The sequence below is a fragment of the Sander vitreus genome, chromosome 12 (genome assembly GCF_031162955.1).
Source record: "Sander vitreus isolate 19-12246 chromosome 12, sanVit1, whole genome shotgun sequence".
NCBI classification, from domain to species: domain Eukaryota; kingdom Metazoa; phylum Chordata; class Actinopteri; order Perciformes; family Percidae; genus Sander; species Sander vitreus.
In genome coordinates this window covers 6,252,460-6,279,248 of record NC_135866.1, presented here as the reverse complement: position 1 = coordinate 6,279,248, position 26,789 = coordinate 6,252,460, and the positions used below count along the sequence as shown (strand labels likewise).

General features: G+C 41.7%; 2 protein-coding genes across 2 annotated transcripts; both read right to left on the bottom strand.

Annotated features, from left to right (window-relative positions):
- Positions 1 to 2,035: 2,035 nt before the first annotated feature.
- On the bottom strand, positions 2,036 to 8,182 carry atp1b3a (ATPase Na+/K+ transporting subunit beta 3a). The gene is made up of 7 exons (XM_078264820.1): positions 7,764 to 8,182; positions 6,061 to 6,189; positions 5,623 to 5,721; positions 4,655 to 4,848; positions 4,399 to 4,449; positions 3,726 to 3,812; positions 2,036 to 3,625 (listed from the first exon to the last, which is right to left on the bottom strand). The coding sequence occupies exons 1-7, from the start codon at positions 7,873 to 7,875 to the stop codon at positions 3,458 to 3,460; spliced, it is 840 nt and encodes a 279-aa protein (XP_078120946.1). The 5' UTR covers positions 7,876 to 8,182; the 3' UTR covers positions 2,036 to 3,457.
- Positions 8,183 to 12,390: 4,208 nt separating this feature from the next.
- gk5 (glycerol kinase 5) lies at positions 12,391 to 26,789 on the bottom strand. Its single transcript, XM_078263552.1, has 16 exons — positions 25,887 to 26,789; positions 25,564 to 25,657; positions 24,281 to 24,356; positions 24,020 to 24,113; positions 23,664 to 23,795; positions 23,362 to 23,437; positions 22,724 to 22,785; positions 22,562 to 22,635; positions 19,593 to 19,653; positions 19,074 to 19,200; positions 15,949 to 16,053; positions 15,713 to 15,807; positions 14,784 to 14,887; positions 13,919 to 13,978; positions 13,486 to 13,619; positions 12,391 to 12,798 (listed from the first exon to the last, which is right to left on the bottom strand). Exons 1-16 carry the CDS (start codon positions 26,010 to 26,012, stop codon positions 12,629 to 12,631), a joined length of 1,590 nt encoding a protein of 529 aa, XP_078119678.1. The 5' UTR covers positions 26,013 to 26,789; the 3' UTR covers positions 12,391 to 12,628.

Sequence of the window (26,789 nt, the reverse complement as noted above, 5' to 3'; positions counted from 1 at the left end):
TATATATACATATACACACACACACACACACACACACACACATATATATATATATATATGTATATATATATATATATATATATATATATATATATATATATATATACATACGTAAATATTGCAGTTGACTATTGACTATTCGGTCTAAAGAATCCTGATTCAACTGTCAATCTCACAGTCAAATATATATTTATATATGTATACATATACACACACACACACACACCGCATGCAGCTGGTGCCCATTTTTATTTTTTTCGCTGCTGCCCCTCAGACAAATAATTAGAAGTATAACAAGACATGCAGGCGAGTATACTGGCGTGTACCTGACACAAGTCAGAACCAAAGGCTCACTATACCCAGGCAAATCTCAGCATACCCACTAAGCTCATTTCCCAGTGGCTGATCTGTGGAAACCAGTGGCACGTTTACTTATGTTGATTTGCAGACATCGATTTGTGTAGTTAGAAAAACCGCAAGAGGCAGAAAAAGGGAAATGTGAAATGCCTCACCGACCTCTTCAGTCTGCCGATGCCCAGTCCCTCTGCCATGCAGCACCATGTTGGAGCCACATATTCACACAGCTTGCTCTGCCTGTCTTGTTTCTGACTCCCTCCTGTGGCTGCACATTTGTGCTACAGTTATGATGAGGATGTGATTGAGGCTTACTGATTGAGGGCAAAATATTACCAGGACACTCAAGCTGTCTGGTTTCTCTCTGTCAAGTTAAAAACCCCATGGACAATTTGGAATTAGTATTCTTGTGTATTATGTAATTCCATTTTACATCCATATATATTCATTTCAAACAGAAACCAGCGGTGGACACTAACAAGGGTGACTCAAATACTCAAATACTGTTCCTAACAGGACTTTGAGGTACTTGTACTTCACTTGAGTATTTTTGCTACTTCATATTTCCACTCCACTACATTTTCTGTGAAAGAACATGTACTTTTTACTTTACTACATTTATCTGACTGCTATGGTTACAAGTTCCTTTACAAATTAAGATTCTACATTCACATACAAAAACATTTATGTGCATTTTTTTAAGGTTACAGCAGTGATTCCAGACCTGTTTGGCTTGTTAATTTCTTAGAAAAAGCAACGTTTAGTTAGGGCCCCATGTCATATTTCAGATGTCTAGGAGTTGTTAGCAGTTTGACCAAAGAGTAATTCCCTCTCTAAACTTCTCACATGGTTTCATGTAAACAACTGTTTGCTCTCCAAAGAGGTCAAAGTATACACTATTTCACAAGAAAGCAAACTGAATGCAGAGCTTTGTGTTTTTCTGGTTTTTCTACGTTCCCACCCCCGTAATCATCTCATCCACCAGCTACAAAAGTAAAATGCTACTTACACATTGATGCATCAGTATTATTCATTTTTATCTGTCACAAGGCAAATCTTTCTAGTACTTTCCACACTTGAAGACTATTTTGCTGATAATACTTGTAATTAGGGATGCAGCGATCCGACTTTTTCAGTCCCGATACTGATACCGATGCCTGGGCTTTGTGTATGTGTCGATACCCGATACCGATCCAATACCATTGTTGAATTAATAATACACTGTATCCACCTTCCCACCTTATACCTTCCTTCCATCATATGGAAGAGACTAAAGGCACCAGACTTTCCTAACTAAACATTACTTTCCTAACTAAGACAAATAGAAACATAGATGTAATGTATTGAATTCTTATTTATTTGTACACTCAACTCTTCCAGCATGCGACACACGTGCGACAGAGGGGAACAAAAACTAACAAAACTGGATCGGCCCGTGGATCTGTTCATTTTTCCGATCCCCGATCCAGCTATTTTGTCAATATCGGGACCGATATCCGATCTTAATATCGGATCGGTGCGCCCCTACCTGTAATACGTGTAATACTTACTATGTTTTTATTCTGAAGTAACACTTTGTATGCAAGATTTTTACTTATGGTAAAGTAACTGGTTATTACTGTCAAAAGCTACACATTAAACATTGTTTTAAAAAAAAAAAAAGAGGAGAAATGGTCGTTTTTCTTCAAAATCACTTTTATTCCACAATTTATTTCATCGGGTCTTAAGGCACCCTGAAGAGATGTTACAAGTTGGTCTTTAAATGCGGGTTCCTTTCAAGACTGTGTAAACATAGCTTTGAATAAGATAATTTCCTGTAAATCTTTGCTTAAATTATTTCTTTACAGTGCACAGACATTGTGTTTTGTGACAAAAATACAGTGTGAATGAAGTAAATATGGTAGATAGTGTGTATATACATATACATTGAAGAGTAATAGATTGGCAGACAATCAGATCAACAGGCTGAGAGAAGAGAGAAAACTTAACAATCTTTGAGACCCAGATCACGTAGAGATATACAGTTCAGACTTACAGTGAACCTTTTTGTTTCTGCAGGGCCTCTCCGCCTTGAAAGCATTTTTTTTTTTTACACTGTACCTTCTTGTGTGTGTGTGTGTGTGTGTGTGTGTGTGTGTCACCTCAGCCAACATCACTACCCAGCCCAGCACCCGGTGAGTTGGAGCGAGACAACTTATCTTGTCCTGGAGGGCTCACCCACATGTTGGCTATTGCAGTGGAGAGGTGAGTAAACAGGAAGACGGACAGACAGACAGACGGACATGCAGGCAGACAGACAGACAGACAGACAGACAGACATATAGCACAAGACAACACAAAGATCTATCTATAATTCCCTAAATATGGTAAGGATCACAATGTATTTATATGTAGAAAGAGACTTTGTAATTGGCATTTCATATACAGGGATACAGTGGCTATACTTGATTATCAAGGTACGTTCCTATGTAGTCTTTGTAATGTGATAATGTGAAATACTCTGGAGATGTGTTTGGAAATGTTCTACCTTCTCAATTACACTATACAGCAAGATAAAAATCCTCTCAACGCCAGCAATAATACAGTCGTTCATACAGTTTGCAGAGATGAGAATAAAACACTCTTCCTGACAGCAGAAAGATCTAAAAAAAATAATTAAAAAAACACATAAAAGTAGTATCCGCAATTACACAACAGCTCGAAATGGCTTGGTTGCAATAGCTATAAGTTATCTAACCACATCAATACTAAAAAAAAAAAATTTAAAAAAAAAACACATGAAGAAGGATCAGTGCAACTGGTGAATGAAAGGATGGATGGGGTCTGGAGCAGAGCCTCGGTCTTTGATCTTTGACGAGATCAGGAAGGAAAGAAGGGTCAGAAAGTGTCAGCAAAGCAACATTCAAATATCTGCATCTATCTGGCTCTCCTATCTACATCAAACTGTTTGGCCACATCCCAAAAAAATACCGCCTTCGTGACGTATTGTGACACTTCCTTCCTCGTATAATTTCATTTTTAAAACATAAATCCTTAGCGAACGTGGGCAGCCTCTGCATCGGGTTGGCTTTTTTTTTTTTTTTTCCACAGGCCGTCTTCTCCTTTACTCGACCACCTTGATCCTGAAGGTGACGCGGCCCAGGAACTTATCCCTTTCGTCGTTGTTGCGCAGGTCGGTGCCCTCCACCCTGCACTCCACCGGCAGCTCCTTGTTGTAGTCCTCCTTGGTGAGCAGCAGCTTTACGGCCACCAGGGGCTGAACGTAAGACTCCTGCATCGGGAAAGAGACAGCCTTCTGTCAATAACACCAATACCGGCACCCAGGGAGAGGGTGTTAGCGGACTCCATCTGACCAGGGTTTAAATACTTACATGGGCTTTCTTGCCGTAGTAGGGGAAATACATCTTATCAATGCGCCCCTCGCTGGGGAAATACTGCATTTGAATCGGGGTGTCTCTCTGCACAGAAGAACATGTGTTAGTCAGTATGAATTTGACATGTAATGAAATGCAACTCATGTTAAATTAGTAGCAAATGAGACATTTTTTTCCAAGATCACGAGACAGGACTTGAAAAAAAAGGAAAAGCAATGGCCCTGTGTTTGTTAGTGAAGAGATTCAAATGAAGTAGAGAAAACATTCTGTATTCTGTATAGCATTACATTCTGCAAATGGACATTTGTGGCTGAAAATAGCACCTACTAGATTACAATGACTTGGAAATGGCACTAGCATGGGTTTAGAGGCACCTGCATAATGACTTGTTACATAATAAAAAAAGAAAAGGTGTTAACACCCCTACAGGCCTTTTTTCCTGATAATTTACATATATTATCTTACCCTAAAGCCGTCAGTGACAGCATGCAGAAAGAAATCGGACACAAAACAAACAAAAAGAAGGAAAAAAAAATGAAAGATCAACAGAAAGAAAACATTGACACTGTTATGGTCATCAGGGCTTTTTTAAATGAGAGAAATAAAATAAAAAATACACATACGAGCAAGTAGAACATGAAGAGTATAATGTGGAGGAAAAAGTGTTTACTTTTACTGTGCAGTTGATGTAGGGATCCCCGCGAGGCTTCAGGCCAATGATCTATGAGGTGAGGGAAAACAGGAGAGGTTGAGACTGTGTGGAAACTGGAAAGGCTGCTGCATGCGTGGGGGAAAAAAATTAGAAATGAATCGTTTATTTTGGTTTCATTTTAAACGGATGGAGATGTGACGCTGTCTGGAAAAAAAAAGGAATAAAAGGTTGAAAGACATTTTTTTGTCATTTTTCGGGTCAGTGAAAGCGTTACCCTGTTCATTTTCAGCAGTATGCAGGGTTTGCCCTCAGAATATCCAAAGTTGGTGTCAGAGAGTCCAGAGCAGAGACTCAGGAAGCCCCTCTTGAAGCGGCAAGCCTTCTTTGTCATGTCCTCGGTGTCGTCCTGCATGAAATACTCCCCTCGAGGGCAGTCCTCGTTCTTCTCCTGCTCTGTATCATTATATCCTGAGAGAGAGAGAGAGAATCAGAATCAATAAAGGTTTTATTACCACAATAAGTACACTTATGTGGAATTTGCCTTGGAGAAAGGTGCATACGTAAACAAACAAAACAAACATATTAAACATTAATATAAAATCAACAATAAATACAGAAAAGCAAATATATACTACACACAAAGTAACTGTTGCGTAAGGAAAAACAAAGAGAAAGGTGAACAGAAATTCATCCAGGTAAATGGAATGAATGATTGGGAAAAAGATGCGGGAGAAGGAGCACAGAAGTTGCTCTAATACAGCCAGCTTTCAATCCGTTTAAAAAAAAAAAAAAAATTCACGTTTGTATCGTGATTCAAGCTCTACCGATTCATAGAATTCCAAAAAAATGTAATATGTATTTTAAAATTGTATGTCTACTGCAATCACATGGGAAAAGTAACTACATTTACATACTGTGAATATGGTTTTTTTTAAGATTATGTTTTTGGGCATTTTCAGCCTTTATTTGGATAGGACAGCAGAAGACATGGAAGGAGAGAGAGAGGGGGAATGATAATCAGCAAAGGGCCGCAGGTCGGAGTCCAACCCGGGCCCGCTGCGTCGAGGAGTAAACCTCTATATATGGGCGCCAGCTCTACCAGCTGAGCTATCCGGGCGATATCGAATCGATACTGAATCGAATCGTGACATTTTCTGAATCGTGCAACCCTACTCACTTTTATCACACTCTTCACATTTCAGTGTTTTTTTGTTTGTTTTTTTTAGGGAGAAGTGCCCTTACTTCGCAGGAAGGTCTCCAGGTGCTGGACATACTCTGCATACTTGAGCGGGTCGGATTTGTTGAACGACATATCCAGTGCATTTGGACGAATCACCAACCCTGCAACAAAGATATCAAGTCAAGTAAACACAGAGTAAAGTAGCAAATGATCACAGACAGGGGGGAAACTATAATGCACCAAAGCCATCATCGGGGTTTGTCTCGAATTACAGCTGGGCAGAAAGCATTTCCTAAACAAACAAGCTCCAGTGCTGACATCTCACAGGAAGAGACTTCAAAATGGATCAATACCAAACGGAGCTGTAATGTAGAACATTATTATGACAGCATCTCATTGGTGCGAGTATAAATAATGAATGCCCTAAAGAGAAATGCTACCAGTTTCAGTAGCTAAAAAGCCCTGTTCCCCATATGTGCTGTTTGCTAAGAGACACAAACCTGGATAGGGAACGCGGTCTCGGTACTTTGGCACGTAGTCGTCCAGAGTGAGCAGCATCACCCACATGGTCAGGGCGAACATACCGGCCAAGAAACAGTAGAAAACCAGGTAGAACAACAGGATGAGGGCTGGAGGAAGTTAGAGGAACAGAATTAGAATAGCAAAGAGACATAATGAGAGACAACGAGGGGTCATGTATAATTAATTACGAGCTTTCGACCACACACAAGAACAAATTCCTTCTGTTGTTCCTCATCTGCGGGCTTAAGAAATTGTCATTTGAGTATATGATCCCTTTGAGAGAAACCATTTTGGATGAAGGGGGAAGTGCTACTGTATATTGCTGCTCACAAATCGGAGGCCATTTTTCACTGGAGACCCCCGAGTTTCAAAATCACACCAGATTTAGGGCTGACGCTGCAGTGCCGAAAGCATCTTCAGCCTCATTTGATGCACAATGCAGAGGGAAGAAGAGGAGCCACAGTTATGGCGAGGGGGGGGTGAAAGATTACCAAAACACGCTAAAGTTACTTTACAAGTTAAGATATTTACATTCACATTCACATACAAAAACATATATGTGCATTATTGAAGATTAAATCAGTGATTCCCAACCTTTTTGGCTTGTGGTTTCTTACAAAAAAAAGCATTGCTTAGTTCGGGCCCCGTGTCACATTTCAGATGTCTACGAGTTGTAAGCAGTGCACAAAATGCACAAATCAGTGTGAGCCCCTGAGTTTCAAATCACACCACATTTAGGGTTAACACTGCAGTGCTGAAAGCATCTGAAGCCTCATTTAATGCACACTGCACAGTGCTGAGGGGAGAAAAGGAGCCACAGTTGTGGGAACATCTGACTCAAAATGGTTCACCAGCATCCAGCTTGCACAGCACGAATGCCCTCGAAGTTGATTGGGGGAAAAAAAAGGGGAAAAGGGATGGACCCCTCAGCTTCCTGTTGTACATCCCCCCCCCCCCCTCCTTTCTGTCATTCCTCTCCAACAGTATCCCACAATGCACCTGCCTAGTGCGTGAAAGCAAGAGAAAGAGGAGAGAGGGAATCCCATTTGACCTTGACAGGCATGCTAATGTGGGCGGCCATGCAACTGCATTGGAGCATCCCACCGCACAGCAGCACAGCAGCACAGGGGCCCAGGCTAGCTGCTCTGTTACCACCTCGCTCTGGAAATAACTGGGGGGGGGGTCATTACATAAAATGTATGGCCTGATCAGCTATGGATATACAGCCCATGAATGCTGTAGCACACTCCTCACATATGATTAGGTAATGATGGGGGGGTTAACTACAATCTCCTGATAATCCTTTTATTTATGCAGCTGATAAATATAAATGCAAAAAAAGAAATATCTCCTGCTATGATGGATCATCACCTTGCCTGGTTGGTTATTTCTGCCTATGCAGCAAAGAGACGTGGTGCACACCTTTGATAGCATCATTCGTCTTGGTACAGGCTTCTCCTTTACACCTTCATGTAGGCCTATGGTGGCTCCTCGAGTAAGCCAATGTCTATATGGCAGTCACTTGAATTCATCCATGCACAGAAATATATACTAGGCTATATATTCAAGAGGCACACATCTTTTAAATGATTTGATAAATGGTTAGGAGGGGACACCAGATTGGGTCCGAGCCCCGTGAATGTCAAAGCCCATGTACTGGTTCACTAACGGGGATCCTTACCCCAGCTGCTGGCCGTGCGACCCATCACCTCCCCGGTCCTCGGGTTGTAGAAGGAGTCCTTCCAGCTGGATGTGATCTCCTTGTTTGCCGATTTATCCTCGGTGCTCGCCATGGTGAGAATTTTTTTTATTTTTTTGGGGGGATCCAAAATGCGCGGTTTCTTCTTGCCTAACAAAATGCAGAAAAGGATCAGCGGGCGATGGAATGAGGCGAAGAAGCCGGCGAGGCGGCGGCGAGAGGAGTGGGCGGTGTAGAGAGAGAGAGGGAGAGAGCCGAAGGAGAGAGATGCTCTGCTGGAACAAAAAAAAAAACGAGAAGGGGAAGGTGAGGAAAGAGAAGAAGAAGAAGAAGAAGAAAAAAAAAATCTGTGACGTCCACACAAGCCCCGCCGTGGCAGCTGATGCACTGAGACCAGATGGGTGTACATTGGCCAATGGCGGAGAGACGCACCGTTACGCGCACATATTATAAATAGAGCTCACACACTATCATTTCGTATCATCAGTTATATTATAACGGCTATATGCGTTTGGAAACATGCAGCCTGGGATCTCCATTTGACCGTAAAGTGTCTGCAGGCTGTGGGAGCCTTCAGCAAACGCAAGAAAAACGCCGAAATGGGCCTTTTTTTTTTTTTTTCCCCCCCCAGTGTGAAACCAAAGGATGTAAGTGCGTCTGTGGAACATACAGTTCTACTACAGGTATTCTTCCCATTTTATGGTATCACAATACTATTATGTCATCCTGGTGTGTCCCAGCTTGTCTGCGTACCAGTCGTTGAGTCACCAAACCAGTCCTAAAAGGCTAGAGTATTTCAAGAGCAATGGATGCACTGCTGCTAATCAACACACAAACACACACACGCTAGTGATCAGCCTATTTGAAGCCCATGAGGATGCTATGACTGGTTGAGCAGATATTAGGAGCATTTGCCAATCCTTGTTGCTATGGCAATTAACCATTACTGAAACTGGAATGTGTTTGTGTGTGAGAGAGAGAGAGAGAGAGAGAGAGAGAGAAGGCCTACATAGAGTGCATGATTGTAAACAGACTTGTCACAGTTAGAATATTTTTTTGACCTGGGGACTAATGCAAAAATGCCATCTTATTCCAGCATTATTCTATATTTATCATAAGTAAGCTTCACGTGCACAGCAAATATATTTCATTTGATGCAAGTCTCTGTTTTGCCAGGGTGTACACATGTATATCGTGCCAATGACTGATTAACTGAACTGAGAGAGAGGAGTTAGGTGCTTAAAGCAGCAGGGGGAGAGGCTAAAAAAGACACTGACAAAAAAAAAAAAAAAGACAAAAGCTTAACTTCCAACCCCCTGACACTCCAGCAAAACAATCCCAAATGTGTCACAGAGACTGAGGAAAGAGAAGAGGAAGTTATATAATGACCCTTGATGCAGGGTTCAGCTCGTATGGGGGAGGGGGACTGGAGTAGTGGTCACATTGCATCTAGCTCCTGCTGTCAGATTGAATTTGTTGCAAGGCAGGGTCCACCACCACTCAAACAATGCGGCACCACACACACACACACACACACACACACACACACACAGAGCATTTGACTGATTAGTGTGAGAGTCGTGCGCTAGACCTGTCCGTCTCACCCACTCCAGCACATTTTTCTCTGTGAATGCACCCCACTGCAAGCCAAGCCCACTAGCAAAAAAAACTACCCATGTTGGAGTGAGGAAGCGTTTGGGTGCAGGAAGCAGGGGATTGATGCAGGAAAGCTAATACTGTGTGGATCTGCGTGATCTACACAAAACTTCTGTTCTTCCTCTGAGAGGACAAGCACACAATCCTCCAATTGTTTAGGAAATCCCCCTTTTCCGTGCACTCAATTAGTGTCCCCTTCACCATACCAGCACCATGGGCAGGAAAACACACTCCATTTGTTCTCAGTCACTCCATCCGCAAGCTACCATAGCAACCCTCGCAGGGAGGTTGGTGACATCAATGGGAAGCAATCACTACACTACACTGATGATTTCCCAAGGACAAGGCAAGGCATTTCCCCAGTGTCCATCAAACCTTTAGGCAGCATCTGTTCACTCACCGTGTCGGTGACACCTATGTATGCACGAGACACTCACCACACCACAAGCAACTGCTGATCATTTACAGTTGTTTTTTTTATTCTAGCTCTTTCACATCTTACAAAATACTTGACATTTTAATGCAATTTTGTACAAACATGTACGATCACACAAATGTATCATTTGTTATTTCCCAGCAGCTTGGGAGGACATCTGCCATTCAAGAACTCAATCAAGTACAAGTGTTAGAAATATAATGTATTCACAATCTGAGGTATCCATATTTGCATTATGCATAGTGTCATTTTGCACAACATACCTTTAAAAAAACAAAAAAACAAATTGATATTACAATATTGGGAAAGGCAAAAACATAATACCCAGCAAGTAGAATACATCTAGAATAAGATTCACAGTTTACATTTTAGTCATTTGTTAGCATTTCATCGCTGCATTTGTAACTTTGTCCTCAGAGTTCATTAGGTAGCGTAAAAAAGACATTTTCATGTGACATCAACGTGGCTTTCTCCCATGGAACAATTCAACCATAAACACTAACTAACAATGGATACACAACAGATTGACAAGAAATAAACATTCTGTATCCTAATTACAGTATGTTTCAGGCCACTTCAGTTAATATTTATATCCCTGATCCACTTGTTCCACAGAGCATGCTCCATAGCAAAATGTGAGATTTATGTGTCAGCTGATTTGTTTTATTTATTTATTTATGGCTGCTATTACAGCAAGGCTAAATGTTAAAATTCCCAACACATACTGATAAAAATCCTTCTCACAGTTAACGTCAACAATCTTTTCCAAAATAATTCCCAAATGGAGATGTGACAAGAAGCATTTCAGACAACGACATGCTAAAATACCAAAATCCAGAATGGATTCCCTTCACAGAGCAAAGCATATACAATTAGTTTTTGTTTCATTCACAGTTAAACAATATCATCATCGCTTGAAATTTGAAACTCTTTGAAATTCTTCTATTTAGAGCTCTCCAAGTCTTGACGCGTCATGAAAAGAAGAGTCAAGCGTCTATTGTTTTTGTCCACACAGAACATCATGTGCAAATCTGATATCAATGATTTCAATCCTTACCATGTTGTGTGTGGTTGCTATGGTGGTTTATAAATTAAAAAGCTGTAAAGCCAGCCATTAGCGCCCCCATGTGGGGAAAATGTACAAATATTATCCCAGCCAGATAAAGTACTGTAATATGAAGAGGCACCGGTGGCTTAGGATGTGGAATGAATAAAGGATAAGGTTGCTATGGTGTGAAGAAAGAAAGTGTAGTAACTTCAGTATGAGGCAGCAACAGAGGCTGGGAATGTGGCCGACGGGCGGCGCTATGGCCTGGATCACACCTGTACCGGACCTTTCCCTCAATCCTGCTTTTAATCACAGTTATCAGTGCTGTAACGTTATGTCACTGGGTGGAACCTTCAGCTGTGTTTCTTTTTACAGTAGGACAAACAAAAAAAATGCTGTTATTTCCCCTCAAAAGACTAAGTGGCTGCTGTTAAAGGTTGGGCAGCACACCAAGTCACCAAATCATTTAAAAAGGAACACGCCGACTTATTTGGGACTTTAGCTTATTCACCGTATCCCCCAGAGTTAGATAAGTCCACACATACCCTTCTCATCTCCGTGCGTGTCGTAACTCTGTCTGACGCACCAACCGCTAGCCTAGCTTAGTACAGATCCTGGAGGTAACAGGTTCCATCTAGCCTACTGCTCCCAATAAGTGACAAAATAACAGCAACTATTCTCCACAGAAGGCAAAGTACTGCTACTTGGGCGGAGTGATTTGCTCGCAGCACCTGAGAAGTCCCGTGGTGAGGAGCAGAGAGTAAGAGCGGTGCTTTTCAGGTGTTGCGCTAATCACTCCGCCCAAGTAGCAGTGCTTCGCCTTCTGAGAATATAGTTCCCAGTATGTATACGGTTAGAAGATGGCTGTGTCTCATGTGACCTTGTTATTTGTACACGCTGTGACTATACAAATCACAACATGTAAATAGGAAAATGTTGGTGTTATTTTGTCACTTATTGGGAGCAGTAGGCTAGATGGAGCCGGTTACCTCCAGGATCTGTGCTAAGCTAGGCTAGCGGTGGGTGCGTCAGACAGAGTTACGACACGCACGGAGATGAGAAGGGTATGTATGGACTTATCTAACTCTGGGGGATACGGTGAATAAGCTAAAGTCCCAATGAGTCGGCGTGTTCCTTTAAGATGTACCCTTAAATGAGTTTAAACACAGCTGATGGTTGTTATATCTTAAATCTAGGGCTGTACCGAATGTCATTTACATTCAAAGCTTCTTTTGAGGTTTTCGAATGAAGCTTCGAATGTCAGTGGTCCTATTTTGTGACGTCATCACCCTAAATTATTTTTTATTAAATCAACTCTTTAATGAATAAAGCTAGTTAGTTTGGTCAATGTACATTCATGTAGACAGCAGGCTAATCCAATACAAATAGCAACATTATGCTACGACAGAAACAACGCGTTATTGGAAATGTTCGGTTGACACGAGTCGGAAACAATCCCACCACAGGAATCTAATTCTAAAAATAGTTTAATAATAATAATATTATGACTGGAGCTTAATTTGTATCTGCAACTGTGGAAAAATACCAGGTTTAAACAGAATGAATAGACATGCACAAAATGAAAGCTGCGCAGCATTCAAATGTTGATTTAGAATTTGAATATGAACGTTATGAATGAAGCTTCGAACTACGTCTCCATCGTCCCGTTTAGTCTAGCCCTTGATCTCCCCGTGTGTGCATCCCGTATCAAGGCTTGTACCAATTCATGGAGCGTTGGATAGCTCTCTCCCAGCTCTGGAGGACAGGGATGTATTCCTGACTGGGGCTGTGAGCACCGCTTTTTGAGGCTCGTTTGGGCAAGAAGGCCTCGTCGGTGCTCTGCAGCTTCTTCAGCTCTTCCTTGGTCTTCCAGAAGCCTGCAGTGACAGTGGAGGACAGTGGGAGACAACAATAAGTCCTATGAATGCAGAATGAAGCAGTGTGAGTGATAAAAATGAGTCTATGCACCCAAACAAACTGCTAATCAATGGCCGAAAGTGGTTCAGAACTTCTACATATCCCCCAACACTATTGGCTACTGATCTACTGAAAAAAAACTTCTCAAACACGTGCTTCACATTAACATTATTCAGTCATCTGCACCACCTGCTTCTGGCCCGTGTAAAGAACGTAATGTAAACAACGAGAAGACATTCATCTTCCAGGTTTGATTTGATTAAGCACTGACTAATGTATAACAATCTAATTACATAATGTGCATAATTAAATGGAAAACGGGTTACATAAAGAGCAGCATTTCATTTGGCTTCTTGCCAGTGCCAGGATTAAAAATAGGACTTTTGATCAGAACTTTTGAAATGCAACTCAATGTCATGTCCGAGCGTTTTTTTTTTTAGAGAGAAAAACAAAGAGCCACATTGAAAGTATAGAGTAACATTAAAGTGTCCAACTGCTTGACAGAGCTGCTTCTCTTTTTCTTTGTGCTGAGCGGCCTCTCTAAACACACCGCTTCACACGGCTCACTGTTATAACCTAAAAGAACATTTTGGAATTTTGAAAAGCATACAGCCCAATGTACATGTCGTGGGAGAGAGCCTGCATACCCACTCCGAGTCCAGCGACGAAAGCAGCCCCTAAACACGACATTTCGCAGTTTTGGGGTCTGGCTACCTTTCTGCCAAACAGGTCTGCAGTCAGCTGCATGACAAAGTCGTTGGAGGAAACACCGCCATCCACCCTGAGACAGAAAGGTAGAAAGACTCAATTACACTGCAACTCACTTTACTGCAACAGTATCAGAGAAATGTACACCCGTAATGCATTGCCAATAAAAGCTGAACTGCATTAGTGGAGGTGGGGTAAACAAGAGTCCACTCTGTTATGCCCAGTTTGCACTGTGAGCTGGAATATTTAAGGGCTGTGAGAAGACTCCGAGAGGTAAATGTATGTGTTGAGTCCTTTTCATCTTGGCAGCAAGCGTACATCACTACAATCAGATACTCTTTTAATTCACACAGTGGTGGAGGAAAACTGCACCTGATCTTTGTGATGGGAATGTTAGTTTCTCTCAGCATCGTCTCATATAGCTGCTTGTTCCTGCAAAGAATAAGACAAGTACAAGGAGACAATGAGTATGTTTACATGCACACTAATATTACAAAAATACCATAGTTTGGGACAGTTTACAGCCTCTTGCCTGTTTACAGCTTACTGTCAGCTCTGTTGCGTTGCTATGGTTGTTGGACACAAACCAACAGTTTGCAGGGCTGCGGTAGAGATGCATGACCAAAAGAAAAGCTCACATCTCTGGTCGGAAGGAGAAACCCAGCTACTTTTATTATTTTTGGGGCATTTTAGGCCTTTATTTGTATAGGACAGCTGAAGTCATGAAAGGGGAGAGAGAGGGGGAACGACATGCAGCAAAGGGCCGCAGGTCGGAGTCCAACCCGCCGACGCTGTGTCGAGGAGAAAACCTCCTCGGGTTGGGCGTCCGCTCTACAAGGTGAGCTACCCAGGCGGCCAGCTACTTTTGAACATTATGAAAGTCTTGGATGTTTTTGGATATGCGCAAACATCGAGACGGCGACCTTTTCAAGAAGCTGGTTGAAGGAATGAAAGAGGGACGCTGTGTTTGCACGGTCAAACAAGTCCACCACCGGTGGAAAACTTTGAAAAAAATCCTATTTTGAATGGCTGCATATGAACAAGAATATTAGTGGAATATTCACTTTCATTGGTCATGTAAACGGCTTATTCAAAATATTGTCTTTTTTTCAAAATAAGGGCCCAAATTAAATAAATAAATAAATATAATATTATGTGCATGTAAACATAAGTCACCATCAGTTTGGCATGAATAAGAAAAGAAGGTCGAACAGAAACTCTCTTCAAAATGACTCACCTGAAGGCGACAGACTCCAGAATAGCCCGGACCAGATGGCTTTTAGTGGTGGAAGGTTTGAGGCCCATGAGGGAGGCGCAAGCTTTGGGATCATTCAGAGGAACCTTTGGTTAAATGAATACACAAACTTGTCAAATGTCTATAAGTGAAAAACAGACCTGGTACAACAAAATCTCATGTCTTTTGCATTCAAGAGAAACCCGACAGCCTCTAGTCAGCAAGAGTGCAGCTTTACTGTTTTACATGGTTACTGTATGTAAAACACTGAATATAAAATCTCGAGAGAGAGAGAGAGATTCTCTTCATGGATGAACCTTAACCCTAACCATAACACCAGATACTGACTGGTTTTCGGACCCCTCCTGGACCCCCAACCCCAATACAGTAAAACTGCACATTTTAGAGTGGCCTTTTATTGTGGCCAGCCTAAGGCACACCTGTGCAATAAATATGCTGTCTAATCAGCATCTTGATATGCCACACCTGTGAGGTGGATGGATTATGTCGGCAAAGGAGAAGTGCTCACTAACCCAGATTGAGACAGATTTGTGAACAATATTTGAGAGAAATAAGCCTTTTGTGTACATAGAAAAAGTCTTAGATCTTTGAGTTCAGCTCGTGAAAAATGGGGGCAAAAACAAGTGTTGCGTTTATAATTTTGTTCAGTATATAAACCAGTCAATTTTGTAATCACATGCATATAAACTATGAACATCCAAGACACACTTACAAAGGCCAGTTCACAATGGAGGGCAGAGAAAAGAGAGACACACAACCATGTTACACAGAGACATAATAAAAAACAAAAATGTAAATCCATACCTATATTGGTTAAAAACTATCTGTGCGAGAGAATACACTTATTGTTTTGCTTTGGGTGAATATAGTTATGTACATCTGTTTCATAAAAGTAAATAGAATTGTTCTACCTGCAGACCACTGAAGGAAGGAACGAAACACACTCCATCTGAGTCGCTGACACTGCAGGCCATGCTGCTAGTGTCCCGGACGTCAGAGAAGAGCTCTGCAACAACAACACACAGATTTCACACACCAGTATTGTGTTGTTAATGTAACCTAACGAAACCGTTCACCTTTCAGCCACAATTTCTGGCTAATAAGATGAAAAAGAAATCAGAGCTACTGTATACTACTCATGGCTCACCCAGCTCCTGTGCCCATTTGATGGCAGTGCCTGTGTCTGCTGAGTTGCCCTCTGCGAGATACACCACCTCTGAGCCGATCTTCCAACCCACCAGAGGATACAGACCTACAGAGAAGAAACACTGGCGTGTAATAGTGTATGGACAAATCTTTACACTTGTGTATTGTCACGTCATAATGCACCTATTGGTTTCTATTGGCCACCGGGCTGGGGTGGGTGTGCCTTATCTGCGTCACGGAGCTGAAAGGCGGAGGTGCAGCAGACTCGAGAGAACACATGTTGCGGTGGTACAGCTCAGTGAGAGACTGCTGAAGAGGATTGTGTTTTCTGACTTGTCGGGATGTTTCCCCACCGACTGTACGGAGACAGCAACAACAAGAACGCTGACCAATCAGAGCAGACTGGGGTTTTATCAGGAGGGGGGCTTAAAGAGACAGGAGCTCCTACAGAGCGTCTCATACAGAGGGTGAATGAAGGTGCAGCAGCCATGGGCAGTATGAGAAAGATAAAGTGTTTTTGAACATTAAAGCATGTGAACATGTTTTAGCAGTAGAAAACAAAATACAAGTGAGAACCTGACAATGCTATATATCAGGTGCTCTTTAAGTCCGCGTTTTCAAAGTCTAACAAATTAACTGAGTGTCAAACAGCGTTGACACTCAGTTAATTTGTGAGCCAAAGACCCCTTAACTGAAAGAGAGATGGAGCTGGGACCTCCTATTACATACATTTAGGGCCAGAGCGCCGACAGCGGCGAAGGCCCTATTGGAACTGAAGGAATTATTATTTTCCCGGCAAATTAATTGCCTTTTTGAGGGGCTTAACATAGTCAAAACCAAAACTGATGGTTGCATCAATTCTGGTGAAAATGTACGCATTTTAAGTGTTTTGGGAATAGGCGCACAAAAATGGCTCACTAGCGCCCCCTACAAACTTAAAAAAATTGAGCCCCTGCAGTACGTTTAACGTAGACTCACGACACTTGGTACACATATGTAGTATACCAAGACGTACAAAAAACGTAATTGGAGCCATACCCTAAACCCAACAGGAAGTCCGCCATTTTGAATTGAAAGTTGAAAATTGAAAAACAGGAAGTGGGTGTAACTCGAGTGTACATTGTCCAATTGGCTTGAAACTTTTCATGATTCATAAGACTAACTCTGAGGACATTTACTGGACAAAAATGACTCAAAGTCATAGCGCCCCCTAGTGGCAACAGAAAGTAGGCCTAAAAGTCAAGGTGCTAGACTTTAACAAACTCCTCCTAGAGATTTAATCCGATGGACTTCAAACTTGGTCTCTACCATCTCAACACCTTAAAGATGAAAAGCTATTAAAAGAAAAACTTTTCGTCAAACGGTGTGGGCATGGCGTGGCGGCCATTTTGAGTGTTTAGCGATGAACGAGAAAGTGGCTGTAACTACAGTGTACATTGTTATATCTGCTTGAAATTTCCCACAATCAACAAGAGTCCAGTCCTGAGGCCATATACAGGCCAATATTGACTTTTGGTCAGTGGGGGGCTGGCAACAGGAAATCAGCCTTATATGACAAACATCATCCGATTTACATGAAACTTATGTGTGGTCTATATGTGATACTGAGCCGCCCCTTATACTTTAACCTTACTTACTCAGGTCACGCCCCCTTTCATAACATTTGAACCGTTTAAGGTAGAGTCTTGTGTGAGGTGTCATTGAACTCAGCAGAGAGTTCCTTCTTCTTTGGTTATGGTTTGGCCCGCCGCCTATGCGTAAGCCACGCCCCCTTTCATAACATTTAAACCGTTTAAGGTAGACCCTTGTGTGAGGTATCATTGAACTCAGCAGAATTCCTTATTCATTGGTGATGGTTTTGCCCACCCCCCTATGCTTAAGCCACGCCCCTTTCATAACTGGTGACCCGTTTAAGGTAGAGTCTTATGTGAGGTATCAATGAACTCAGCAGAGACTTTCATTTTTATTGGTAAAGGTTTGCCCTGACCCCTATGCTTAGGCCACGCCCCCTTTCACAGCTAATGAACTGTATGACGTACAGTCTTGTGTGAGGTATCGTTGAACTCGGCAATTTGCAGTGTCTGAGTGATGCACTCGCAAGGAGCGACGTCCGCCAGTAACCCAACACGCGTGCGAGGGCCCGTCCATCGCTGCTTGCAGCTTTAATTTATAAAATTAAGTTGCATAATAAACTTACAATAACTTAGTAGGGCGGCCTAAAGCCTTTATACATACCTTTTTTGCATAGAATACTAAGCTATTCAAATGAAGTTCAGCGCAAACTCTTTCAGGAAGACTTCTAAATAACTTCAATCACCACTATCTCTCCCTAAAACTATTCAGCTGTTAAGAGGCGTTCACTTTTCAGTAAACCAACCAGAATTGGCCACAAAATTCATGATCCAATCACAGCATGACTTCCTGCTTTAAATGTCTTCTCTCCTTGCTATCAGCTGTCTTTTCAGGCAAACGTGCAACCCTCCTCCTCCCCTTCCACCTCCAGGCATCGTCAACCACTGCAACCTGAGTCCCTTTCCGGCAGACAGTCTCCGGGTTCCCTCTCCACCATCACCAGTATCTAGGCTCCATCGGGGGGAATATGTCTGGCTTCGCTACCCCTTTAAAATATTTTTAACGATGGAGTCTAATCCCCAAAGACTCCATCGTTAAATTTCTTATTATGCACATGTACAATAAATCTTTGCATATCTGCAATGAAGTCTCTCCTGATTGAAATAGCCTACTAATTGTTGGCATGATTTTATAAATCATGTTTTAATATTTAACATACATGTGGCACACATCTGTGGATGGCCTTAGTGACTACCTTGACTGTAGGGCAGTAAGCAGTGGGAATTTATATTTGCTAATAATATGTTGGATTAATGTTAGACTTTTAAAAAAACTGAAAAAACATTAACAATTTGGGAGGACCCCCTAGGGGTCATGGACCTCCTGTTGAAGATCCCTGCTCTAACCCTTACCTTCTGTCGGGCGGCTAGGAGGAGCTTTTTTAGTTTTGAAATGCACGAATAAAACCAAGCTCTGTTATAATCCTAGGTGTAACAAGATTAGTCAAGTTTCCCCAGGGTTGGTTATGCCGTGACAGTATTTTGCTTAACTTACCTGCTACGGATGTATGTGGTTTGCTTCCGGTGTTGATGTCCATGAAGGTGCCTGTTCCCATGGTGATTTTGACATCACCAACGTCAAAGCAACACTCCCCAAACACGGCTGCCTGCTGGTCGGCCATCTATGGCAGATCGCAAAAGGAAGTATATTGTAAAAACAAAACCCTAAACAGGTTAAGCCACATCTGAGCAACACTGGAAATATCTACAACTCCTACAGTGTGTGATAAGGGACAATCCAAGTTTGACTAAGAGGACGTGAAGTCAAGTTTCAATACCTCATTAATCAAAGCAGGGCATCTCTCCGCCAGGAATTCTGCTGTCTAGTATCAGTTATCTTCCTGTCACACATTCCTAGCTGATTAACTAAATAACTTGTCTTATTTTCCTCTTTACAACATGACGCCAGTGACATCAACTTGGCCACGCTGGCATAAAGGAAATCAAAAGGTTGCAATCGATGTTTTTAATTATAGTCACACTGTGGGTGACACCACAGACCTTGACAACTCACCACTGACATGATAGGAATGGACACGCCGAAGATGGCTGGGTCTGTGGAACCAAAGTCCTGGCTGATGCATCATGGGGGAGAAACCAGACACAATGCATCATCTCACACTCTTCATCCACAATCATTACATCATTGCAATGATTACAAATAACACATCAAACCCAGTTAACATGATGTTAAAGTGCTCATATTATGCTCATTTTCAGGTTCATAATTGTATTTAGAGGTTGTACCAGAATAGGTTTACATGGTTTAATTTTCAAAAAACACCATATTTTTGTCGTACTGCACATTGCTGCAGCTCCTCTTTTCACCCTGTGTGTTGAGCTCTCTGTTTTAGCTACAGAGTGAGGCATTACACTTCTGGTCCATTTTTGTTGGGAGTCGCACATGTATGCGCAGTAGCTAGGTAAGGACTACTAGCCAGTCAGAAGCAGAGTATGAGGGCGTGCCACGCTAGCAGCTAGGCGAGCATCTTAACATGTGTTACAAATAGGGCTGTCAGCGTTAACTCGTTAATCGCGATGCGATTAAGGGCCGACGCAATGCGATTCATATATATTTTTTTTTTTATAAAATCGCATGCCGGCATTTATTAATTTATTTTACACTTCACTCGGCTTTGCGTCGTGCCTAACAGGCTACTATTTAGACCCTTTGCAGCACCGTTACTTATCATCAAGCTGCCACTTCCTCGTAACACATCCTGCTGCTGCAGGCTGCAGGCATGATGGAGAAACACAGCAGCAATAACTCTGAATGGAGCTTTTTATTTTCCAAAACTCCCGGGCGGCTCGTAGACAAGTCGAAAGCCATATGCACGTTGTGTAAAGCCAAATTAAAATATCACCGAAGCACGTCAAGCTTGAGCTACCACCTACAGAGCTAAGCATATAGTTCAGTTAACGTGATGCTACCCGCTAGCATGCTACCCACTCAGGCCGACCTGTGGATGAAACCAAATCCCAAAAAATTACTACAGCTCTTGCGAAACGGGTGGCAACTAACTGCAGACCTGTCAGCATCGTAGAGGACTCGGGTCTTAGACGTACTACGATGTTCTGACCTGTCTCGTTGTCATCGAGGGGGACAGTAGTTTTCACGGACACACAGCCTGTATGACACGGAGAAAGCAGCCCAACTAGAACTGCTGCAAGGTGCTGCAAACGCTGTCTCATTAACCGGTGATCACTGGACGTCAGTGAGTAATCAACATTATTTAGGAGTTACTAAACACTATATTGACTCTAGTAAGGATAGGGACTTTTTAGTTTTTTTTAGTTAGGTAGTTGGAGGAATTGTGCAATAATGACAGATTCACACATTTTTCTTTTGTTTACAGTAAATAAATAATTACAAATCTTAAAATCAAGTTCATAAAGTAACTTTCTTTGCATTCATTTGATTCCCAATCAAGATACACTGGTAAGAATTGCTTTCCATTGTTAATATGTACTTAAAAACTGTTCTGAAATGCAAAATAATAGAATTTTATTCATTAATCGTGATTAACTATAGAAATGGTGCGATTAAAAAAAAAAAAATCGTTTGACAGCCCTAGTTACAAAGTGACGCATGTTCGTCACAGAAGTACAGGCTGGACTACAATAGAGCTGTTTGGAGCTGTTTGTGAACAGTGTTTTCTGTCGGAGATGGTAAGTCCCTTTGGGGTGGACTTTGGGCTTTTTCACTTTGTAAACCTAATGTAAAAAAGATATATAACACAATAAAGGAAAGGGGAAAAGCCAAAAAGCATAATATGAGCACTTTAACTCTTATGCACACAGAAATGTGCTTTAATTGTTTTCTTTTAAAATGACATAAAGCAATCTGACTAATGTCTAATTAGACAATGCAACTCTTAAAACTGATAGGGCCCGGTATCGTTCAAAATTTTGCGATACCAATATTGTAACTTTGATACCGGTTCCTGAACGATACTTTTTTCCCCCCCAGATACCAATTTTATAAAATCCATTTTAACAACATTGCGGTAGAAATCTTTTAAGTTATTTTCAGCTCCTACTACGTGAGCCCCGTCTCTGTGCGTAACGTAGAGTTTTTTCTGCGTGTCTCTACGTCGTGTAACGTTAGACAGCCAATCAGCTCTCAATGCCAATAACCATGCTTATTGGCATTGAGCTTTACTCCTTAGGTATTGAATGGCGAGTCATTTTTCGATTCTCGATACTATGGAGGCAATTCAGTTGGTGCGAATTCAGTACCCAGCCCTAAAAACTGGGGTTTCATAGTATGTGACTAAAACATGAGTTTTATATTTAAACAATGGTTTCTATATTTTGTGTGCTTTTGACCGCTTAATACAAAGCAATATGTATTTGGAACCCCCTGTCAAAGGGTACACGTAGAGTTGTGAGCACTTCAACTAAAGGAGGATTTAGTTTCAGAGGCCCGAAGAGGTAAAATTCTTATAGTATTTTTAGAGAAACAGAATGGATGGAGTCTCTGTCTGTCTTTCGATTTTTTTTGACAACTGTTCATCTGATCGACTTCATACTCGTGTTTTACTGAGGACCCAAGGAAGTCAGCGTCGAGTGTGAGCTCTTGAGCTCTACGGGACATATTTATCAGTAGTGCTTTATATAAACACTGTAGTTTATTGAGAGGGGACCCCTATTAACTGTTACACCGCTGAACAGCATGCTGGGTACAGCTCGCTCTGCGTTGCTCGCTACAGTTCATTCAAAAAAAGATGAGTAATTATCTTACAATCCCTTAGATTAATGTTACAATCACTTGTGTGGCTCCTGATCCCCAAATTGAGAAACAATGACTTAAAGTGTTACATTACTTCTCACATCTGGGTTACAGGTCAAAAACTGTGAAATACTGAGAACGTACACTTGTGGTGAATGCGATAGAGTGTATGCTTTCATAATGAAATAAGTTTACTGGCTAAGACATGACTCATGTCTCAGATGGGTTTTTGAATGAAATGGTTGACTCACCCTGTGTTTTCTACTTTGGGAAAAATAGAGAGAGGCAGAGAAACAAGAGAGCTGAGAAGCCCGCTCCAGCACATCTGTGAAAAAGTCACATAACACCGATATGACCAAAAAAAACCACTCACACCAAAATTTTGAAAAAATGTCAATACACTTACACCAGACCTGATAAGAGTCGAAAATTCCTGTTGAACTGGCATTAGAGTAGTCGGTGGCATGCACCTCACCTAAAACAAATATATATATATATATATATCATAAAATATATATCATAAAATCTGTTTACATAGGTAAAAAAAAAAAAATAGAATTGCAATTTTTCCAACTCCTTAAGGAGTTGGCTGAAAACATGTAAGCCAAACAGTGATGCAATAGGATTGGAAACACAAAAGAACATTCTTTCCAAAGCCCTATTCACACAAGACTAGTATTACCAGGGGACCTCGTGTGATTTAGAAATGAGTTTCGTGCGGCCCATTTGCAGGGGATAAGCAAGTACATAATAAGTATGTACAGTAGCAGTCAAAAGTTTGTAAAATTTTTCTCATTCAGCTGAATAGGAAAGCGTGTCCAAATTGTTGACTGGTACTGTATTTTTCTAGAATATATCAACATTATCCCTGGATATGATGTCAAGGCTCTGCGTGTGGCCGGGTTGGATCAGTGGGTAGAGCAGGCGCACATATACTGAGAGGTTTATGCCTCGATGCAGAGGTCCAGGTTTCGAATCCGACCTGTTCACGATTTCCTGCATGTCTTGCCCCTCTCTCTCGCTCCCCCCTTTCTCGGGGGGTCACACCCACCTTTGGTGAGTTTGAACAGGAGCCAGGTGTCTATTGTTCCAAAGCAGCAGTTCCCTTCAGCTACTGCTTGACGAACCTAAAAGAAGAAAGACACATGATGAGGCTCAAAAAAAAGAAGTGAACGAATGAGGACTGTTCTGGTCACAAAATACAGCCTCTCCCTGTTTGCTGCAATTGCATACTTGTGTATTTCCTTCTTTATAATTAACCCTTCAACACCACAGCCTGGGAGGCTTGCACTAGGTTTGAGTTCCTATCAGCTCATTGCTTTAAATGTCAGCCTGACACACACCCCAACACACCTGCTTGTAGTTGGTTAGGGCCCAGATGAGGCGGAAGGTGACGTGTTGAGTGGAGAAGGTAATAAGACTTGCTGCAAGCATCCGCTTCTGCCTGGTCACACAGTAGAGCATCTTCATCACGCCTTTGATTGCCTACAGTTGTCGTGAAAACAGTCAAAGCCATACTTTATGAACAGAAGGGACATGATATTCAGCGCTGATCGGACGGTATGTCTCTGTCAAATAAAAGTGGTCTTTACCAAGGCTGCGTTCGAATAATTTAGACGTTCTAGTATTTCAACTCTCGCCGCTTAACTTCCAAACGTACTCACTCAAAGTACATGCGAGCCAGAGATGCAAAGCAGTCAAAGACTCACTTTCATTGTGCAGGAACTGTTCCAGGATTTCACCAGGTTTGCAGCCCTCCGATCCTGCCAGCTGATGAAGTTATGGAAAGGAACCCCAGTTCTCCTGTCAGAGTGAAAGAGAGAAAATAAACTGAAGCCGAGATGGAGCCAGGATGGTAAACAACTATACGAAGGTAGGTTTAACACGTGCGCTATAGCGATTGTCTTTAAGTTTGCCTACAAGTCATTTGGCTTTTTTGGAAGAAATTGGATTAATTATATTAATTTTACCGGTCCCATGTTGTGAAGGTGCCTCGTTGAGTGGAGATGCCCAGGGCATCTATCTGACACATTTGGACTCCTGCATCTACATCATGAGTACAGCAGCATAGGCACACGCACACACATTGAAATGGTTATGGTGACAAACTGGAAAATATTTTTGAAATACAGACTCCCACATAGGGTTTATTGACAAATGTCCCATGTAATAGGGCTGCACAATTATGGAACAAAATCACCACTATGTTGGTCACTGTTGAAATCATTATTATTTAAGACGATTACTCACTGACTTTTGGAAAGATGGCACATTTATAGAACTTAAAAAACAGTGAAACAGTATATCTGTGAAATTCCCCTTAATACTTTTCCTGTTGAAATTTTTGAATTCCCCTTCAGAACACAAGACAAAATAAGAGATCACTTGCGAAACGCAATGTGCAAAATAATGTTTTTTTTTCTCGATTATATTGTTTTTGTGATCGAAAAATTTGACTAATTGCTCAGCCCTACCATGTAACAGTATCCAGGTGTACCTACAGAACTGGCATCTTAATAGTGTATGTTTGTCAGCCTTTAGCTCCATTTGTTGTCTTTGAAAAATAGACCAAAGCCAAATTGCAGTATTTACAGTGATGGGTGTGCCTATTATCATGCATCCAGTCTAACTCGTTGGTATGGTTGTGGATAGGCTTAGACTTAGACTTCCATCCGCGAGAGGCAATTTGTTGTACAGCACAGGCATATTGACACATAATCCACAACACAAAACATTGAACCAGACATCTACAGCACTATTTATCTAACACATGGCATACACACATCAATACATACAATAAAAAGGAGTATGTTGCACTTCCCTAAAAGGCCTAATGTCATAAATAAATGAAAACTACTGCACAGTATTTCACATATATTCCTCCTCCAGTCATACCCCTCCCCACATAGTATTTAATTTGGTTATTGCAATGGGAATGAATGAGTTTGAGCTCGGTTGGTTCTGACGTTTGGGTATCTACGACCAGAAGGAAGTGGCTTGAACTCCACTGAAAGTGGATGGGTTGTAGCCATGCAAACCTTGTCTGCCTTCTGTTCCAATCTGGTCAGATATAGTTGGTACAGGTCTACCTGTTGCTTACCAATGACTTTTCCACAGGTTTTAACAATCTTCCCCAATTTATTCCTATGGATGATTTTTTGAATGTCCATACCAGCATACAATACAATAGGAGAAAATACTCTCGATAAAGACTCCTGTAGGTGTAGCAACAGAAAAAATGGTGCAACCATACCTTGCACAGCACCTTTGACCACAGCGACAAACCCTTTCCATATCGCATCTGGGTCCATCTCCACATACCCTACCTCTGGATACAAGGGAACAACCTGGATACAAGCATTACCAGAATAAGAAACAAGATCAGCTTCAAAATATTACATTTAGATATAGTATTTAACATTTAGATTTAACATGCAACTTTTAAATTTGAGAAAATTAGCTTATTTATCAAAATATATCAGCTATACAAATTGTACATAGAGTTATGTGTAGCAAACGATGCATGTATGTGGAGCACTTGATTACTATGAAGCCCAAAGGACAGGAGATGAGTACCTTGGTAGTGCATGCTCCTTGGATTTTCGCCTCCTTGTCGTAGACGTGACATCTGATTGATGTTGTCCCGACGTCCACCGACAAAATGAAGCTTTCCTTCTTGAAACCGTTCCGCTGACACCCCATTCTAGTAACGTCTGTCCTACTCTTCCTCAGATCTGTCCCAGGTCCTCCATGGTCAGCTTAATATTGGTCTTGTTTACAGCCTGAGTAGATGACCCGTCCCCCCGATACCTTATCTGAACCGGGTGAGTTGTTGGATTGGGGCTGTAACTCGACCTTCGCACCGCGGATTCTTCTAAATCCAGTTCTACCTGTTTGTTTAAATCACCGGTTTTCTTCAATGGCTTTATGTGCACAATTAGAGAGAAGCAGCGGTTGGAAATTGAAATCTTAGATCTTAAGCTCCCGCGAACAATGCTCGTTGAATATTATAAACGTAGGAAATCACGCAAGTTAAAGGGGGGTCAAGTAAACATGTTGCTACCGTTTAGTCGAAGTACATCGATACACACAGTGTACACAAAAGGTTAACGAGGTTCAGTTCTGCTAGTCAACACATTGCTATTGTACTTTAGTCGAATTCAAGTCAGTTTATGGTAGGGAGTCTGGTGGAGATTTGAAATACATAGCACTTAGCTGAAGCACGAGTTGACCAATTCACGAGTCCGGTGAAGCTAACGTTAGCTGTCAAAAGATGAAATTTGAACAGTTGCTCCGAAAAAACACTCCCTAACATGCTTTTTTCCTCCTCTCAATATTATTCACTGTCTGCTACCCAAATTTACCCAACGTGTGTTCATAGCTAGCAGTATAGAGACAGGCGAGAGATACCGAAACTTGTTTAACGCAAGTGAAGCACAGTTTCAACACATTTGTTTGTATCGGAACGTGTATCAAATA

Excerpts from the sequence above, each read along its gene's own strand:
- atp1b3a (XM_078264820.1), bottom strand. The coding sequence starts at position 7,875 with ATGGCGAGCACCGAGGATAAATCGGCAAACAAGGAGATCACATCCAGC. Across the intron at positions 5,722-6,060 it reads AGACCGCGTTCCCTATCCAG|GGTTGGTGATTCGTCCAAAT; the intron begins GTTTGTGTCTCT and ends TCTTTGTTGCAG. Across the intron at positions 3,813-4,398 it reads ACATCAACTGCACAGTAAAA|AGAGACACCCCGATTCAAAT; the intron begins GTAAACACTTTT and ends TCTTCTGTGCAG.
- gk5 (XM_078263552.1), bottom strand. The coding sequence starts at position 26,012 with ATGGGGTGTCAGCGGAACGGTTTCAAGAAGGAAAGCTTCATTTTGTCG. Across the intron at positions 23,438-23,663 it reads CCCTAACCAACTACAAGCAG|GTTCGTCAAGCAGTAGCTGA; the intron begins GTGTGTTGGGGT and ends TTCTTCTTTTAG. Across the intron at positions 19,201-19,592 it reads CCATTCCTATCATGTCAGTG|ATGGCCGACCAGCAGGCAGC; the intron begins GTGAGTTGTCAA and ends GATCTGCCATAG.